This window comes from Antechinus flavipes, chromosome 6 (assembly GCF_016432865.1).
Source record: "Antechinus flavipes isolate AdamAnt ecotype Samford, QLD, Australia chromosome 6, AdamAnt_v2, whole genome shotgun sequence".
Lineage (NCBI taxonomy): Eukaryota > Metazoa > Chordata > Mammalia > Dasyuromorphia > Dasyuridae > Antechinus > Antechinus flavipes.
The window spans coordinates 254,663,590-254,682,673 of record NC_067403.1 but is presented as its reverse complement, the minus strand read 5'-3'; the positions used below and the strand labels follow the sequence as shown (position 1 = coordinate 254,682,673).

The following is a 19,084-nucleotide window of genomic DNA, read 5'->3' as shown; positions in this document are numbered from 1 at the left end:
GGAAGGAAGAAGGAAGGAAGGAAGGAAGGAAGGAAGGAAGGAAGGAAGGAAGGAATGGAAAGGAAAGGAAGGAAGGTGAGAGGGAAAGGAGGAAGAAGCATTCAGTATATGTTTACCATGTAGCCGGGCACTACTGCCATCTAGCTTATTTGGCATAAGCTTCTTTAAAAAACTGTATGGCAGCCGGCAGAAAATCAGGCATTCACCTCCATCTCATACCATACTCTGAGTTAGGCTCCAAATGGATACATGAGCCAGACATTAAAAGTGATATAAACAAATTAGATGAGAAGGGAAGAAATTCCATTTTGGCATTTTGCATCGGGGAAGAGTTCAAGGCTGAACAAGGAATAGAGAGGAATCACAGAAGATAAAATGGACAGTTTTCATTTTTGTTCAGTCGTATTTGACTCTTTGTGATCCCATTTGTGGTTTTCTCCGCAAAGATGCTGGAGTGGTTTCCCATTTCTTGCTCCAACCCATTTGACAGATGAAGAAACTGAAGTAAATGGCGTTAAGTAACTTGCCAAGAGTCACAAAATTTGAACTCAGGAACCTAGCTCATCTAATTTTCATTCCACATAACTCAAAAGTTTTTAGAAAAACCAAAACTAATGTAGTTAAAATTAGAAGGAAAAGGGCAGCTAGGTGGTGCATTGGAGAGAGCACCAGCCCTGAAGTCAGGAGGACCTGAGTTCAAATCTGACCTCAGACACTTAACACTTCCTAGCTGTGTGACCCTGGGCAAGTCACTTAACTCCAATTGCCTCAGCAAAAAATAAAATAAAATCAGAAGGAAAATAAATAACTGGGGAAAATATCTTTGCAACAAGTTTTTTTCTGATAAAGATCTCATATCCAAAATATATTAAGAACTGATTCAAATTTAGTATAAAACAAATATATCATCAACAGGCATAAATGGACAAATTTTTTTTTATTGTAATTATCTCTTCCTCTTAACCACACCGTACATAGTACACACACACATTGAACTCTTTTTTTTTAAACCCTTACAAAGATTTAAAGTGTGCATAAAAATGCCAAAAACATTCCCCCATTGGTTATTTCCAAAAATTGATGTTTCATCTTAGATTTGAAGCTCATCCCCTCTCTTGCTTCATCTTCAATCTTTGAAATTATGGTTAATCACAATTCTAAAGTCTTTCAAAGTTGTTTTTCCCTAGAAGACTGCCCTCATTATTAAAATGGCACTCCTAGTTTTGCTCACTTTATTCTGCATCAGATCATAGAAAGTATCTGTTTCCATTGAAACTGCCTGTTTTTTTTTAATTTCTAAAAGCATAAGAAATATGTTAATATTCCATTTGTTTAGGCATTTTCTAATAGGCTCCTTATTTGCTTTCAGTTTGGGGCTACTATAAAAAAAAGAGCTATAAAAAAAATCAAATTTTTTTTTTTTGTCTTTTTGTAGCTTTTTATTGAGAGAACATATACAATCACTTCTGCTCCAACTTTTCCCCTCCTTCCCTCCACCCCCTTCCGCAGATGGCAAGCAGTCTCATATGTGTTAAACATGTTAAGGTATATCTTAAATATAATATAAGTGTACATATTTAGGCATATTTATACAGTTATCTTGCTACACAAATCCGAAAAATCGGATTTAGAAAGGTAAAAACAACCTGGGAAGAAAAACTAAAATGTAAGCAAATAACAAAAAGAGTGCGAATGCTATGTTATGGTCCACTCATTTCCCAGTGTTCCTTCTCTGGGTGTAGCTGATTCTGTTCATTACAAATCAATTGGAACTGAGTTAGATCTTTTCTTTGTCAAAGATATCCCTGTCCATCAGAATTGATCATCACATAGTATTGTTGTTGAAGTATATAATGATCTCCTAGTTCTGCTCATTTCCCTCAGCATCAGTTCCTGTAAGTCTCTCCAGGCCTTTCTGAAATCCTCCTGCTGGTCAGTTCTTACTGAACAATAATATTCCATAACATTCATACACCACAACTTATTCAGCCATTCTCCAATTGATGGGCATCCATTTGATTCCCAGTTTCTGGCCACTACAAAGAGGGCTGCCACAAACATTCGTGCATATATGGATCCCTTTCCCTCCTTTAAGATCTCTGTGGGGTATAAGCCCAGTAGAAACACTGCTGGATCAAAGGGTAGGCACAGTTGGATAACTTTTTGAGCATAGTTCCAAATTGCTCTCCAGAATGGTTGGATGTATTCACAATTCCATCAACAATGTATCAGTGTCCCCGTTTTCCCACATCCGCTCCAACATTTGTCCATATCTTTTCCTGTCATCCTAGCCAATCTGACAGGTGTGTAGTGGTATCTCAGAGGTGTCTTAATTTGCATTTCTCTGATCAATAGTGATTTGGAACACTCATATGAGTGGAAATAATTACAATTTCATCCTCCAAAAATTGTCTGTATCCTTTGACCATTTATCAATTGGAGAATGGCTTGTAAATCAGATGTTTTTGAGGAAGAAACTCAAGCTATTCACAACCCTAACAAAAAATGCTCTAAATCTCTAATAATTAAGAAAATTGCAAACAAATTAACCCTGTGGATCCATAATCAGATGGACAAGAGATGACTTTTATTGGAGGGGCAGCAGGAAAACAGGGACCCCAAGGGAGTTCTGAGGCTGTGAATCGGGTCTAGCCATGGTAGAAAGCAGTTTGGAAGTATGCTCCAAAATCACCAAAAGTTCTGTATCTTTTTGAGTCAGTGGCACCGGCAGGAAGGCGAAACAAACTCCAGAATCCAAAGAGAATGTTTCTAAAATTTTTATAGTAGCTATGATTGTTTTAGGAAATAACTGGAAACTAATAGGGCGTCAGCTACTAGAGAAGAGATGAAATCGTGACATGTAAATATGATGCAGTAATATTATAGTGTAAGAAATTATAAAATGAAAAAAAATTATAAAATGGATAATTTCAGAGAGATTTGGGAAGATATGGATCGAGCGATGCAGAGTAGAGTGCTCAGAACCAGAGAAAACAATTTATATGATAAAAACAGCCCCAAAATGTTATGAGAAATACATCTTGCCTGACTTTGCGTGTGTAATAGATCTCTCCTTTGTCTTCCAGTGGATAGGGGAAGGACTGAAGGGACAAAGAGGATTTAGAACTTGACAATTTTAAATAAATGTTGAAAAAAAATGGCCTGTAAGTAATGGGGCTTTGCTGTACCTGCCTCCATCATCCAAGAAGGAAGTCCCCATATGGGAGACAATAGGGATTTAATTCCGGTAAAAGATACAGCCTCTTTACAGCTCCCACCAGACCAGTGTCTCTGTGTCTCTGTCTCTGTATCTCTGTCTATCTCTATCTCTGTCTCTATCTCTGTCTCTCTTCTTCTGTGTGTCTACCTGCCTCTTTCGCATCTCTCTGTTTCTCTCTCCTCTCTCTGTCTCCCTCTGTGTGTCTTTCTGCTTCTCTCTGTATGTGTGCCTCTGTTTCTGTCAGTGTATCTATCTCTTCTCTCTGGTTTTCTCTGTCTCTGTCACTCTCTGTCTTTCTCTCTTTCTCTGTTGTTCTGTGTCTCTGATTGTCTACCATCCCTCTTTCTCTGTGTCTGTGTCTGTGTCTCCTCTCTGGATGGTTTTCTCTGTCTCTGTCAGTCTCTGTCTCTCTGTTTCTGTCCCTTTGTGTTGTTCTGTGTCTCTGATTGTCTACCTCCCCTCTCTCTCTGTGTCTGTGTCTCTCTCTTCTATGGTTTTCTCTGTCTCTGTCAGTCTCTGTCTCTCTGTGTGTTGTTCTGTGTCTCTGACTGTCTCTCTGTCTACCTCCCCTCCCTCTCTGTGTCTGTGTCTCTCTCCTCTCTGGATGGTTTTCTCTGTCTCTGTCTCTCTGTTTCTGTTTCTGTCTCTGTGTGTGTTGTTCTCTCTCTGATTGTCTACCTCCCCTCCCTCTCTGTGTCTGTGTCTCTCTCTCCTCTCTGGATGGTTTTCTCTGTCTCTGTCTCTCTGTTTCTGTCTCTCTGTGTGTTGTTCTGTGTCTCTGATTGTCTACCTCCCCTCCCTCTCTGTGTCTGTGTCTCTCTCTCCTCTCTGGATGGTTTCCTCTGTCTCTGTCGGTCTCCGTCTCTCTCTGTGTGTTTCTGTCTCTCCCTCCCTGGCAGTATCCCGGGGAAAAAGTCCCGTTCACCTCTGGCATGTGCTCCTGAACTCGGATAACCCTTTCAGACCCCGGGATCTGGCCCGGGCCTGGACTGTTCTGCCCTTTTCAGTTCTGGGCACAGGTGGTGGAGCCGTCAGACCTGGAAGGCCGCGCCACGGTGACCTTGGAACCAGGATCCTGCCCCAGTGCTGCTGCCAGCTCCGCAAGGGCTGACAAGCTGAGGGCCCGGGCCTGAATCCGAGGGGGGTTTGTAGGGATGACCCGACATAGAAACTGAGGAAAACTGATGAAAACTGACTTTGAGCCCCTGCTCCCTCCCAGAGACTGAGAAGGGGAAGGGAGAGTCACACTCCCTCCCAGTGTCAGGAGTTTTTCTTATTTTCTCTTGCCGTGCTTTTCAGGTAAATATGTTTTTGGAAAAGCTAACATGTCAAATGGCTAAATGGAAGGAAGGTCCAAGGAGCTCCTGCAGTTGGAGAAACATTAATGTGGAGGGGAGGCCTGAGCCAAGGGCAGAAAGAGTTGGGGGAGGGGAATGGAACTGCCTCCTGACTGAGGGACACTGGGAGTGGCTCAAATAAGGAGGACTTTAAACAGCTCAAACTTGACTCCAAGCATCCAGAAGTCCAGAAAAATCAAAAGGAGACTTGCTGCCCATCTCCTGAGAGAGACATGATGGATCCATGACGCCGAAGCAGATGCAGACAGCGAACTTAGGGACTGATTTCACTTGAGGGTGTGTTTTTGCCAGGGCCTTGTTTTTCTTCTCTTTTTCTGGTAGAAATTGGAATGGGAAAGAGAAAGGGGACAGGGTAGGGAGGGAAGGAAGGAAGGAAGGAAGGAAGGAAGGAAGAAGGAAGGAAAGAAGGAAGAAGGAAAGAAGGAGGAAGGAAGGAAGGAAGGAAGGAAGGAAGGAAGGAAGGAAAGAAGGAATGAAGGAAGAAGGAAAGAAGAAGAAGGAAAGAAGGAAGAAGGAAGGAAGGAAGGAAAGAAGAAGGAAGGAAGGAAGGAAGGAAGGAAGAAGGAAGGAAAGAAGGAAGAAGGAAAGAAGGAAGAAGGAAAGAAGGAGGAAGGAAGGAAGGAAGGAAGGAAGGAAGGAAGGAAGGAAGGAAGAAGGAAGGAAAGAAGGAGGAAGGAAGGAAGGAAGGAAGGAACGAAGGAACGAAGGAAGAAGGAAAGAAGGAGGGAGGGAGGAAGGAAGGAAGGAAGGAAGGAAGGAAGGAAGAAGGAAGGAAGGAAGGAAGAAGGAAGGAAGGAAGGAAAGAAGGAAGAAGGAAAGAAGGAGGAAGGAAGGAAGGAAGGAAGGAATGAAGGAAGGAAGGAAGGAAGGAAAGAAGGAAGAAGGAAGGAAGGAAGGAAGGAAAGAAGGAAGGAAGGAAGGAAGGAAGGAAAGAAGGAAAGAAGGAAGAAGGAAAGAAGGAGGAAGGAAGGAAGGAAGGAAGGAAGGAAGGAAGGAAGGAAGGAAGGAAGGAAGAAGGAAGGAAAGAAGGAGGAAGGAAGGAAGGAAGGAACGAAGGAACGAAGGAACGAAGGAAGAAGGAAAGAAGGAGGAGGAAGGAAGGAAGGAAGGAATGAAGGAAGGAAGGAAGGAAGGAAAGAAGGAAGAAGGAAGGAAGGAAGGAAGGAAAGAAGGAAGGAAGGAAGGAAGGAAGGAAAGAAGGAAAGAAGGAAGAAGGAAAGAAGGAGGAAGGAAGGAAGGAAGGAAGGAAGGAAGGAAGGAAGGAAGGAAGGAAGGAAGAAGGAAGGAAAGAAGGAGGAAGGAAGGAAGGAAGGAACGAAGGAACGAAGGAACGAAGGAAGAAGGAAAGAAGGAGGGAGGGAGGAAGGAAGGAAGGAAGGAAGGAAGGAAGGAAGGAAGGAAGGAAGGAAGGAAGGAAGAAGGAAGGAAGGAAGGAAGGAAGGAAGGAAGGAAGGAAGGAAAGAAGGAAGGAAGGAAGGAAAGAAGGAAGAAGGAAAGAAGGAGGAAGGAAGGAAGGAAGGAAGGAAGGAAGGAAGGAAGGAAGGAAGGAAGGAAGGAAGGAAGGAAGGAAGGAAGGAAGGAAGGAAGGAAGGAGGAAGAAGGAAGGAAGGAAGGAAGGAAAGAAGGAAGGAAGGAAGGAAGAAGGAAGGAAGGAAGGAAAGAAGGAAGGAAAGAAGGAAGGAAGGAAGGAAGGAAGGAAGGAAGGAAGGAAGGAAGGAAGGAAGGAAGGAAGGAAGGAAGGAAGGAAGGAAGGAAGGAAGGAAGGAAGAGATGAATGCCTAAGACAGGAGGCTTGAGCATCACACAATCAGATGCTGTGTGGAAGGCCTCCAGAGCCGCTCATGGGTCAGCTCTTTTCCACAGTCTCAGCTGAACTTCTGAACACTCCCCATGTCCTAAGCACGTCACTAGTGGGCGTGATTCTCACCCAAACCCAGCAGGTGTGAGCCCACGAAACCTTTCCTAGTGATGAGAGACAAGGGCACCAGAAGTGCCTCAAGTGAACCGCGATGAGATTCGTTTCAATGAGCTCAAGGTTTTCATTCAAGTACAATTAAAACCCCGCAGGCTTTGGATCTGCTCGGGGGTGGGGAGTCTTGATTCCTCCCTAGAAGAGGAGACGCTCCCCATGACTCCTCCTCCCCGACCCCCTCACAGAGCCAGCCGTCCCCACCTCTGCCAGGAGCCCGACCTCCCAGCTTTCCTTTCGAGCTCATCGGCCAGTTTCATTCCCTTCTTCCTCTGTTCTGCTGCCCAGGACCTGGTTCTCGTCCTCCCAGTGGCTTTCAGCCCCTCTTTCCCAGGTCACCCCCCCCAAAGCTGGTTAAACTCCCCTCCCCCTCCCTCCTGGTCCCTTAGGAGACCTCTTGTCTCTTAACCCCTTATCCTATGGCCTGTGCACCAGCCTCGGCTCCGGCTCTTTCCCGCCACGTCTCTTCTCCCTGGCTCCCGCGGGCCACTGGTTTCAGAGAGGATCAGGACGCCGGCTCCCCTAGATCTGCCGCAGATGCGTGTTGTGACCCCCTGGGCTCTCACCGCAGCAAGGCCATCCCGTCCCATCCCCCTGACCGACTCGTCATCCCACTCAGCCCAGCGGTGTTCCCGCACCTTTTAAGCCCCCCAATTTCTCGTGGCTCCTTTTCAGCCCCTTCTCCCCCGGGGAGAGTCACTGAGAGCTCCTTCTCCTCTCCACTCAACTCACTCACAGCCCCCAGAAGTTCCCAACTCTTCCCCCACCTCACGCTCACTGCCGAGAACTCTTCTGACCAAAGGCAGGCCCTCCACGGGAAGCGCCGTCCCCTTCCCCCCCCCCCCCCCCGGCCAGAGCAGCTCCTCCAAAGGGGCCCTCCTAACTGCCAGATCCGCGGGCCTTGTCTCCATCCTCATTGTCCTTGTCCTCTAGGCAGCCCTGGCCAGTGGCGGCCACCCTTCCTCCGTCCTCTCTGCGAAGCTTTCAGGACATTTCTCTGTCTCTGTCTCTCTATCTCTGTGTCTATCTGTTTCCTCTGTCTCTCTCTCTGTGTGTGAGTCTGTATCTCTGTCTCTGGGTCTCGGTGTCTGTCCATCTCTCTATCTCTGTCTTTATCTCTCTGAATCTGTCTATCTCTGTGTCCTCTGTCTCTGTCTCTATGTGTCTGTCTCTATTTCTGTCTCTCTCTCTGTCTCTGGGTCTCTGCATCTCTCTATCTCTGTCTCTTTATCTTTATTTCTCTGTCTCCTTTTCTCAGTCTCTTTCAGAGTGAATCTGTCTCTCTATCTTTGTCTCTGTCTCTGTGTCTCAGCCGCTGTGTCTCTGTCTCTGTGTCTCAGCCGCTGTGTCTCTGTCTCTGTGTCTCAGCCTCTGTGTCTCTGCCTCTGTGTCTCTGTCTCTGTGTCTCTGTCTCTCCTGGTTCTTGCCCTAACTTTTTCTCCTTCCTCCTTTGCCCCTGTGGGTGCCTCCGGGGCTCTGTCCCGGGCCCCCTTCCCGTGGTTCCGTTGATCATCTCCGTGTTTGTTGTCACCTCTGTAGCCGTGATTCTCAAGGACACGTGTTCAGGGCTCGCCCGCCCTGTAGACCCGGATGACCCATAAATACCATCAAAGTCAACATGGACTAACTAGCTCCCCTCTCCCCCCAGTCTCTCTCCCTGTGACCTCCTCGCCCCCACCATGCTCGAGGCTCCTCCGCTGACAGTCTAGTCTCACCTTCGACCCCTCCCCCACTCGCTCCCTCCCAGTCCAGCTGTTGCCCAAGCTGCCTTTCGGTCCCTGACTTCCCCAACCCCCCCTTTCTCTCCCCCCCCACCCCCACCCCGCGGCTCAGCCTGCCCAGCTCCACTCCGGTTCATTCGCCAAAGCCGGCTTCCTAAATGTAGCTCGGATCATGTTACCCCCTGCTCAGTGATCTCCAGGGCAGGGGCTTCCTGTGGCCCCAGGATTAAATACAAGATTCTGTGCTTGGCATTCAAAGCCCAGGGGCCCCCTCCCCTTATTCTTCGGCCTCGCTCCTGACACCCCTCGGGATTCAGCGACACCTCCTTCTCGCACAAGAGCCCTCGTCTCCAGACTCTGGGCGTTTGCCCAGCCGCTGCCCCCCGCCCGAAACTCCGTCCCTCCTCATGTCCCAGGCCCGGACCGGCCTCTCCCTAACACCGGCTTGTCAGCTCCTGGCTACAGTTCCAGCTGAAATCCCACTTTATACAGAAGCTTTTCTTGATCTCCCTTCACTCGGGCCCTTCTAATTAGTGGCTTCCCCGGGAGATTAGCTCCGCTCTATCCCTCCCAGGAGTCTCTGCACAAACTGCCTCTAGGTGCTCCCCGGGCCTCCGAGCCCTGAGCGGGGACGTTGGGGTTGGGGACCCCAGGCCCGGAGCCGACCGGCCTTAAAAGCCTTGGGCCCGGGCCCCGGCTGCCCCCAGCTGCTGCGGCCGGCCCCTCCCAGGCGCGCGCCAATCGCCGCCCCTGGCCAGGCTGCTCTCTGGCTGCCCCCGCCGCCCGCCTCGCATCTCCCTAGATGGACAGCTCTGCTGCGCCTCCACGCCGAGCCCTGCTGCTTCCTCATAAGGGACAGAGCTCACATTTGCCCCCTGGGCTATTCCTGGCTGGGCGTTAGCTCACCCACCCCTTTCCATACACACCCCGGCCCTGACTCCTTGGTATTTTTAATATTTGCTGCCCTCAGCCTCTTCTGGAGGCCGGGAGCCTCCCCTGGCATCTGCGGCTCCCACTCGGGGAGCGGCCCGGCGCCCCTCCCTCTTCTGGTCACCTCCAAAGTCCTGGGGTCCCCTCCCCCCCACTCCCTGCCTGGGCAGGGAGTGCCCCAGGACTCATGAGCTACTCCAGCCTAGGCTCAGTGGAGGGCCCTGAGGCACAGCAGGGAGCCCCTGGGTCCCAAATGGGGGGGAGTGGGGGGGTCTCTCATTATCCTGTCCAGCGAGATAGGGCTCAAAGGCCTGATCCATTCTCACTGGGGGACTCCAGGCAAGTCATTTGCTATCGTTAGGCCTCAGTTTTCTCAGCAGTACAATGGGGACAAAAGCCCTGGTGTTAGCTTCCTCCCAGGTGTCAGCAATTTGATTTGTAAACTTCAAAGAGTTAGAAAAATGGAGATTTTTGTCATTTGTATTTTTTATCACAATGGCTTCAAACTGTTCTCCTGGTCCCCCACACTCCATCCCTGCCAGGTCTTACACACACACACACACACACACACACACACACACACACACACACACACACACACGTCTCTGAGCTGGTGGGAGGCCAGCCCCTCTCCCTGTGCTGCTCTCTCAGCAATGTAATGGAGAGCAAAACCCTTGTATCAGCCTCCTCCCAGTTGTTAAAAATTTGATCTGGAAATTTCAAAGAGTTAGAAAAATGGAGATCTTTGTCATATTTTTTTTTTTTAATCATAATAGCTTCAAACTGTTCTCCCGGCCCACACACTCCATCCCTGCCAGTTCTTAAAAAAAAATGTCTCTGAGCTGGGGGAAATCAGCTCTTCTCTCGGGATCACAAATGGAGTTCTGGAAGGTACCTCCAAGGCTGTGTAAGCTGTAAAAAGAGAGAGATAGAGGAGAGAGACAGAGACAGAGATAGAGGCAGAGACAGAGACAGAGATATAGAGAAAGACAGAGACAGAGACGACAGACAGACAGAGACAGAGACAGATACAGAGATATAGAGACAGACAGAGACAGAGACGACAGACAGAGAGACAGAGACAGAGACAAGACAGAAAGACAGACAGAGAGAGAGACAGAATTGACCAAAGACCACACAGGTTAAAACAGATCAGGTTTGGGCAGGAGCTCCTCACACTCCCGAGTTCCTTTTGGGAAGATCTCCCCAAGGCACTGCCAGGAGCACGACAACAGCCCCGGCCCTGGGAGAACTTTTATTCTCCTGATGGCGCGCGAAGGGCATCAAGGGGCAGCCTTGGAGGCGATAACCTGGCTCCAGGTCTTGCCCCTGAAGCACACAGTGTGACTTCCCTTCTCAGAGCCCCCGATCCAGATGTACGTTACAGAGGGGCTGTCCGTCTCTATCGGGGATGGAGTTTTCCTACTAGGAGATAGACCTAGATCAAATTTTTAACAACTGGGAGGAGGCTGATACAAGGGTTTTGCTCTCCATTACATTGCTGAGAGAGCAGCACAGAGAGAGGGGCTGGCCTCCCACCAGCTCAGAGACGTGTGTGTGTGTGTGTGTGTGTGTGTGTGTGTGTGTGTGTGTAAGACCCAGGACCTAGACCTGGGGTCTAGATGAACAAAAAAGTGATTTCCAGAGGGAGAGACTGCTCCTAATGGAGATAAGTGTCAGGGAGCCTCTTATCCTTCAGATCCCTTCCAGACCTAATCTGTGAGTCCTCTGAGAGAAGCTAAAGGAATATGGTTCGATCTGCATTTATTAATTTCCTACCACATGCAAGAATGGAGAGATTGCAGGCGGGCAGCGGACCGTGGGGTGGGAGGGGAGGGCGTTTTTGGAAGGAGCGGGGCCTTCTTGGCACCTGCCGAGGCTGCCAGTGACTGCCTTCTCATCTTACACAGAGGCCCTGCTGGGGGAAGGGACCCTGAGGAGAAGGACTTGTATCTCTTGGGGTCAGTTGAGTCCAGGGGAGTTGCTCTGGCTTTGGCCTCCCCAGTCCCCCCAATCTGCTCCCAGCAGCCTCAGCCCTCCGTTTCCTACCCAGAGCTCCCGGCTGAGCCCGCCCTCCCTCTCTCTGCCCCCTCTTTCTCTTTTAAAGTCTTCTCCCTATGGTCTTTGGCCCCTCTGGCCCTAAGAAAAGGAGAGCTCCGGGAACAGTCCCCTAAAAACACGTCAGGGGGCACGGGATGTCCGTATCAAGGACAGAAGCCCAGTCCCCCCAAGAAGCACGGTCGTGACGAGCCCCCTCCCGCACCAGGACCCTGTTTATCCATAAATGGCCAGCAGGAGCAGCCCCAGGAGGGACGGGTGGCCAGAGCCAAGGGGCTGAGACCGGGACAGCCACCCTAGCAGCCTTGCCTTGCCCATGAAAGGTCCCTGCTGGACAGCTGCTCTGGACCTTGTCCAAATATGGAGCCCTTGAGACTGCCACCTCAAGGGAGGGGTGAGGGGATCCAATGTAGCCCCAGCAGCACCCGGCCCTCCCCTTCCCCCACCGCGCAGGTATAAATACCCCAGGGCAGCCCCGACTTAGACCACCTGCCAGTTTCTCCTCCCAGAACTTCTGAGTCCTCAGGAGCTGGTAAGAATCTAGGAATGCCGGGTCTTCCACTGGTTTCTCCTTTGGGGGGGGGCGGGAGACGGGGCCCGGGACGTTTGACCTGGGCCAAGGGAAAGCTGGGAGCCGGGGGAGCGTAACTAGGCCCCGAGATTCTCCCAGAAGGGCTGCGTGGTCAGCGGGCAAAGGAGACACACGTACACACTCACACGTACACACACACGTACACGCACACAGAAGGACACGGAGAAAAGAGAAAAAAAGAGGGAGAGGGGAGGGGAGGGAAAGGGGGGAAAGAAAGAGACAGAGACAGAAACACAGAGACAGAAACAGAGACAGAGACAGAGAGACAGAGGGGGCAAGACAGGAAGAGAAAGGAGAGGAGAGAAGGGAAAGACGGAAGGAGGGAGAGAAATGGAGAGGAAGAGGGAAAAGGACAAAGGGAGGGGAGACAGAGGGAGGGAGAGAGAGACAGAAACAGAGACAGGCAGAGGGAGAGAGACAAAGAGGGGGCAAAGATGGAGAGGGAGAGAAAGGAGAGAAGAAAAAAGAGGGACAGAGGGAATGGAGAGGAAGAAAGAAATGGAGAGACAGAAAGACAGGGAGGGGGAGAGGGGGAAAGGGAGGGGAGGAGGGCGAGGGAGCAAATTTCACAGCTGGGCCCAAGAGACAGCTGAGTTTAGGCCTTGTCCACCCCAGAGCTGAATGGAGGGAGGGCCGTGGGGGAGGGGGAGGGAAGTCTATTCAGTCAACAAGCACAGGGGGCGTAGGGAGTGCCGGGCACCGAGCCAAGCACTGGGTGCGCAAAGAGACGCCCTCAAGGAGCTCCTTCTAAGGGGGAGCTTTGGGGGGTCAGGATGGGCTGGGGGGTCAGTGCCCACAGATTGTAGGAAATGGGGGGGCGGCCAGGCGGAATGCTCTTCCTCCCCCTTCCCTCATGGTCCTGGCACAGGGAAGCACATTCAGAAGGACAGGATCTCTCTGGGGGCTGAGGACCTGAGTTCGGATCCCGACTGGGGCTCCTCTCCCACTATTAGTGGCCAGTCACTCCCCGCTCTCCAGACCTGATTTTCCTGCCCTGTCAAACAGGACTAGCTACCCTCAGAATGGGGCTGGGGGGGGGGGGCAGCTGCTCCCCCAGAGTCCTCAGCTAGGATTCGGCACCATGGGAAGGTTAGGGGGGGAGGGGCTGGGGCTAGAGACAGGGAATCCTCAGTCCGGGAGGGTGAGAGGTTCTCTGGGTAAAGAGGAAGAGCTCAGCCAGGCCCCCTCCCATCATTCCCCTGCCCCCAGACTGCTCCAGGGGGCCCCACCCGGAGGGGGGGGCAGACAGCCAGGCCTCCCCTCCACTCCTCCCGTTCTCCCGCAGCCACACCCGCCGCCACCATGTGCGATGAGGACGAGGTCACCGCTCTGGTCTGCGACAACGGCTCCGGGCTGGTGAAGGCCGGCTTCGCCGGGGACGATGCGCCCAGGGCCGTGTTCCCCTCCATCGTGGGCCGGCCCCGCCACCAGGTACGGAGCGCCGGGCTCGGAGGGAGGGGCCGGGAGGGAGAAAGACCGGCAGAGACACTCAGAGATAACGAGACCCAGGGACGGTCAGAGAGACAAAAAGAGACAGACTAGAATGGAAAGAGATGGGACCGCGGAGAGTCGGAGGGAAAGAGGGAGATGGAGAGATACGGAGAGAGACAGAGACAGAGAACCTAACACTGCCCTCGCAGCAGAAGCTGCCTCTTCCCCCTCCCTCCTCTTCTTCCCCCTCCCTTCTCCTCCTCTTCCCCCTCCCTCCTCCTCTTCCCCCTCCTCTTCCTCCTCCTCCTCCTCCTCTTCTTCCCCCTCCCCTTTTCTCTTCCCCTCCCTCCTCATCTTCCCCCTCCCTCTTTCTCTTCCTCCTCCTCTTCCCCTCCCCTTCCTCTTCCCCTCCCGCCTCCTCCTCCCCCTCCTCCTCCTCCTCTTCCCCTCTTTCCTCCTCCTCCTTCTCCTCCTTCTCTTCCCCTCCCTCTTCTTCTCCCTCCTCCTCCTTCCCCCTCCCTCCTCCTCCTCTTCCCCTCCCTCCTCCTCTCCCCCTCCCTCTTTCTCTTCCTCTTCCTCCTCCTCTTCCCCCTCCTTCCTCTTCCCCCTCCTTCCTCCTCCTCCTCCTACTCCTCCTCTTCCTCCTCTCTCCCTTCTACTCCTCCTCTTCCCCCTCCTCTTTTCCTTCCCTCCTCCTGTTCTCTCCTCTTCCCCTCCCTCCCTCCTCCTCCTACCCATCTTCGTCCTCCTCCTCCCTCCTTCTCTTCCCCCTCCTCATCTTCCTCCTCCTCTTCCCTCTCCTCCTTTTCCTTCTTCCCTCCTCCTTCTAGTCCGTCCCAGTCCAGGCTGTCCCCGAATTCTTCCCGTCCTGTCCCCGCCCCAGCCCCGTACTCTCTTTTCCCCTTCCCTCCCTCACCCCTTTTGACTCTTATGGAAGGGAGGCCGGGAGAGGAGAAGGCACCTCGAGGGCCCTGCGTGGGTGCAGCTTAGGTGTGTGACTTTAAATAAGTCATCGGCCTCCTCTTTAGCTCTCAGTTTCCTGGTCTGTAAAAGGGGGGATAAGATTTGCATTAATGAGCCGAGGGATCGGGGTAACAGCACTTCTTAAGCTCAAAAAGGGGGCGCTCTGACTCGTGATTCCTCCCGGCCTTCACACCCCCAACCTAACCGTGAGGGCCGCGGAGGGGGGCGGCTGCCGCTCCAAAGCCTGAGCCGGGCGGGGCGGGGCCGGAGCACCTTCCCCCGCCCCGGGCTCCCCGCCGGACCGCCTCCGACGCCGGGCTCCTTTTCCGTCTCCAGGGCGTCATGGTAGGTATGGGCCAGAAGGATGCTTACGTCGGGGACGAGGCTCAGAGCAAGAGGGGTATCCTGACCCTCAAGTACCCCATTGAGCACGGCATCATCACCAACTGGGACGACATGGAAAAGATCTGGCACCACACCTTCTACAACGAGCTGCGAGTGGCCCCCGAGGAGCACCCGACGCTGCTCACGGAGGCCCCCCTCAACCCCAAGGCCAACCGCGAGAAGATGACCCAGATCATGTTTGAGACCTTCAACGTGCCGGCTATGTACGTGGCCATCCAGGCTGTGCTGTCGCTCTACGCCTCCGGCAGGACCACTGGTGAGCACGGCCGAAGCCCTCCCCGCTGAGGTCCTCCTGGGAACTGTCCCCATCCCATCCTGGACCCCGCCCAGGACTGCGCTCCAGGCTCTATCCAGGACTCCACACCCCCAGGCCCCCCAACAGCTCTTCTCAATAGCTCCCATCCCCAGAACCCCGCCCCCCCGCAGCCCCTCCCGAGCCCCGCCCTCAACGCCCCGAGCCCCGCCCACGACCCCCTCAAGTATTCCCATCTCCAGAATCCTCCCCACACCCCAGCCCTCCCGAGCCCCACCCACAATGCCCCTAGCCACGCCCACGGCCTCTCAATAGCTCCCATCTCATACTCCCCCACATACCCGCTAACCCCTCCGAGTCCCCACCCGCAACGCCGCTAGCCCCGCCCACGACCCCTCCTCAATAGCGCCCATCCCCAGGACCCCACCACATAGCCACTCCCAGACTCCTCAGTGGTCTCCCCCTCTTTCATCGACGGTTTCCGCCCCCAGGACCCCTTTCTTAGGCTGTCTTCTCCTTAGTTCCCCCCATAGTCTTGCACGTTCACGCTGACCTGTAGCCAAAGCTTGGGGTGCTCACTCCCTCCAAACCCCTCCGGCTCCCGCAGCCAAAAGTTCCCCTTCCCAGTCTTTTCTGCCAGCACCAGAGACAGCGCTTCGGTCACTTCTGGCGCCTCCCTCAGTCCCTTTCCTCTCCCCTCTGCGTTCCCTTTACTCGCCCTGTACCCAGAGGTCAGGTTCATCCCCTGGGAAGGGATGTGTGTGTGTGTGAGTGTGTGTGTGTGTGTGTGTGTGTGTGTGTATGTGAGTGTGTGTGTGTTTGAGTGTGTGTGTATCTCTGTGTGTGACAGAGTGTGTGTGTGTGTGTGTGTGTGTGTGTGTGTGTGTGTAAGCGAGCCCCTAAGGGTCTGTGTGCCCCGTGCCTTACAGGGATTGTGCTGGACTCTGGAGACGGCGTGACCCACAACGTGCCCATCTATGAGGGCTACGCCCTCCCCCACGCCATCATGCGCTTGGACCTGGCAGGCCGCGACCTCACTGACTACCTGATGAAGATCCTCACCGAGCGTGGCTACTCCTTCGTCACCACGGGTGAGAGCCCCGCCCCTCCCCACTTGGGGCACGGGCCGCCCGGAGCCCCGCCCCTCCTGCCCCCGCGCGCCCCTCCCCCTGCACTCGCTCCCTCCGCACTGGCCCCCAAAGCCCTCCTTGAACCTCCGCAGCCGCAGAGAGTTCACTACCTCTCGACCATTTGGGAATAGCTCTGATCGCTAGGAAGTCCTTCCTGGGACCGGCCGGGATCTCCTTCCCAGAACCACTGAAGTGTCAGATCTGGGAGTTGGAAGGCTAAATTTGGAGACCCTGGATTCGAATCTCACTTTACCCATTTGCTACCTACTTCCTTCACCTTGCCCCAGTAACTTCGCCCTTCGGAAGCCTCAGTTTTCTCATCTGTCAAATGGGAAAGTCAGACTGGATGACTTCTAGGATCCTCCCAGCCCTAACTCTGATATCCTAAAGCTAATCCTCCTTCAGAGAACAGTCTTCCTGACATTCAGAGACCTCTCTCACCCGCCACCCTGGCCGATACACGGGTGTTTATTGGTGATGGCTGGGCGTCGGTTCGGGGCTCCGGATGGGGATGTGCCCCGCCTGCCCTCCGGAAGCTTCCATTATATCCAGGGGGGGGTCGCAGAGTTGGAAGATTCAAATAAGATTAAGTTGCTAAATCAGCTACAATTATTGGGTGGAGGGAGGATTAACCAAGAACCGAACATAAATGCACAGTTCCAGAACCGGGAGAGGCTCATTTAACAGTTGAGGAAACTGAGGTTCAGGGAGGGAAAGATTTGTCTCAGTTCCCACCATGGAGTTGGGGTGGTATTTAACCCAGGTTCTCTGGCCACCTGTTCTTTCCTTTTGAGTGGAGATTGCAGAAGACTGGCCGGTTCTTCCTAGGGGCCGATAGGAGCTGACTCCCAGGATGCCCGTCTCTGTCCCACCTCTCACCCGTTTATTCCTCCCTCCCTCCACAGCTGAGCGGGAGATCGTGAGAGACATCAAGGAGAAGCTAGGCTACGTGGCTCTGGACTTTGAGAACGAGATGGCCACGGCCGCCTCCTCCTCCTCTCTGGAGAAGAGCTATGAGTTACCTGACGGGCAGGTCATCACCATTGGCAACGAGCGGTTCCGTTGCCCCGAGACCCTCTTCCAGCCCTCCTTCATCGGTGAGTTCCCCGGCTGGGAGAGGGCTCCCTTCGTCTCAGTTCTGCCAGCCTGGGCACAGCCCGCCCAGAAACCTCCCCGTTGCCCCTTCTCTCCGCCCGCGTCCCCTCGGCCACCGTGTGTAAAATGCCAGCTCGGGTTTCCACGTAAACTCCCGAGATGGAGACAGCACAAATATTCCATGCCATTTTATGGATGAGGAAACTGAGGCTGAGGTAAGATCAGAGGATCTGGAGTGGGATCAAGGATCTTTATGACCTTTGACTCCTTCTCAGGGTCTCAGTTTCTCATCCACAGAATGGGAATCCTTGATCAGTCCAGCCAGAACCTTGATCAATCAGTTCCTTGCATCCCTCTTCACTCCTCCCTGGGAGGACCTTCTCTTGTAGGGGAGACTATTTGTTGTTGTTGAGGAGGACGTGGTGGTCCGACCTCATGGCAGAGGGGTGGAGTCCAAGGACTGGAACCAAGAAGTCCTGGAGCTCAGTTTGTGATGCTGGGCGGATCTCTTCACTGGAGTGTTTTCTTCAGCTGGAACATGAGCTCCTCCCCATACTGCCCGCATGGTGTCCGGGGAGCAGCCGGGAGACGCTAGATGTGGGTTCTTGCTGCCGTCCCAGGTGGCGGCAGCCCCGGCAGCCCCAGCTTCGGCTGGTGCTCTCACAGGCCCTCGTTCCCTAGAAGACTCCGAAAGAGCCCTTGGCCCGTTCTCCTGGGAATGGGAGGGAGCACGAGAGGGGCGCAGGACTCAGCAGGCCAGGGCTGACCTCCAGTCCCCCTCTCCCAGGCATGGAGTCCGCTGGGATCCATGAGACCACCTACAACTCCATCATGAAGTGCGACATTGACATCCGCAAGGACCTCTACGCCAATAATGTCCTGTCCGGCGGCACCACCATGTACCCCGGGATCGCTGACCGCATGCAGAAGGAGATCACCGCCTTGGCCCCAAGCACCATGAAGATCAAGGTAGGGGGAGAGGGGCGGGGAGCGGGGCTGCAGACTCCTGGGGCGGTTGGGGGGAGGAGAGCGCCCGACAAGAAGCAGGGCGGGGATGCCTCCAAGAAGGGGGCTGCTTTGGGAGGCCTCCAAGGGATCCAGGGAGTCTCACCCCGCTTGCATCATCCACGGGCCCGCACAAACCCGAGGAAGGCGCTTGCTGAGCCCACGCGATCTCTTCTCTTCCCTCAGATCATTGCTCCCCCTGAGAGGAAATACTCCGTCTGGATCGGGGGATCCATCCTGGCCTCCCTGTCCACCTTCCAGCAAATGTGGATCACCAAGCAGGAGTACGACGAGGCCGGCCCCTCCATCGTGCACAGGAAATGCTTCTGAGCTCTCTGCCACGCAGCCTCATCTCGCCGGGGTCCTGGCCCTTCCCTGTTCCCATTGCCTCTTTCCAGCCTTATCAAAGCACGCACCCGCCATCTTTTCCAGCTGAGCTGCTGCCCCGCCTCTGGCCGTGGTGAAGGGAGACTCCTTCCTCTTGCTCTTGGCGGTGTCATCGCCAGTGGCCTCCCCTCGTGCACCTGTCTACACCATAACTCTGGCGTGGGAGCGGGGGAAGGCAAGTGGTCTTTCTGGGAAAGGGAAACAACCTATTTTCAATATCACAATAAAGTGTTGGAAAAGAAAAACAGCGTCCATTATCCAATATGCAACCGTATACCCACGTCATGTCCGGATGGGCTAATGGGAAAATACTCCTAGTGTCCGTTATCCAATGAGTATCCATATACCCACGTCATGTCTGTTTGGGCCAATGGGACAATACTCCTAGTGTCCATTATCCAATAAATATCTGTATACCCACGTCATGTCCGGATAGGCTAATGGGAAATACTCCTAGTGTCCATTATCCAATAAATATCCATATAACCACGTCATATCTGGATGGGCTAATGGGAAAACCCATCTAGTGTCCATTATCCAGTATGCAACCATATACCCACATCACAT

At 53.1% G+C, this 19,084-nt stretch overlaps 1 protein-coding gene across 1 annotated transcript; it reads left to right on the top strand.

The window, feature by feature from the left end:
* The first annotated feature begins 11,680 nt into the window (after positions 1-11,680).
* Positions 11,681-18,762, top strand: LOC127541974 (actin, alpha skeletal muscle-like). The gene is made up of 7 exons (XM_051967372.1): positions 11,681-11,788; positions 13,134-13,279; positions 14,579-14,903; positions 15,830-15,991; positions 16,936-17,127; positions 17,913-18,094; positions 18,317-18,762. The coding sequence occupies exons 2-7, from the start codon at positions 13,151-13,153 to the stop codon at positions 18,458-18,460; spliced, it is 1,134 nt and encodes a 377-aa protein (XP_051823332.1). The 5' UTR covers positions 11,681-11,788; positions 13,134-13,150; the 3' UTR covers positions 18,461-18,762.
* The last annotated feature ends 322 nt before the right edge of the window (positions 18,763-19,084 follow it).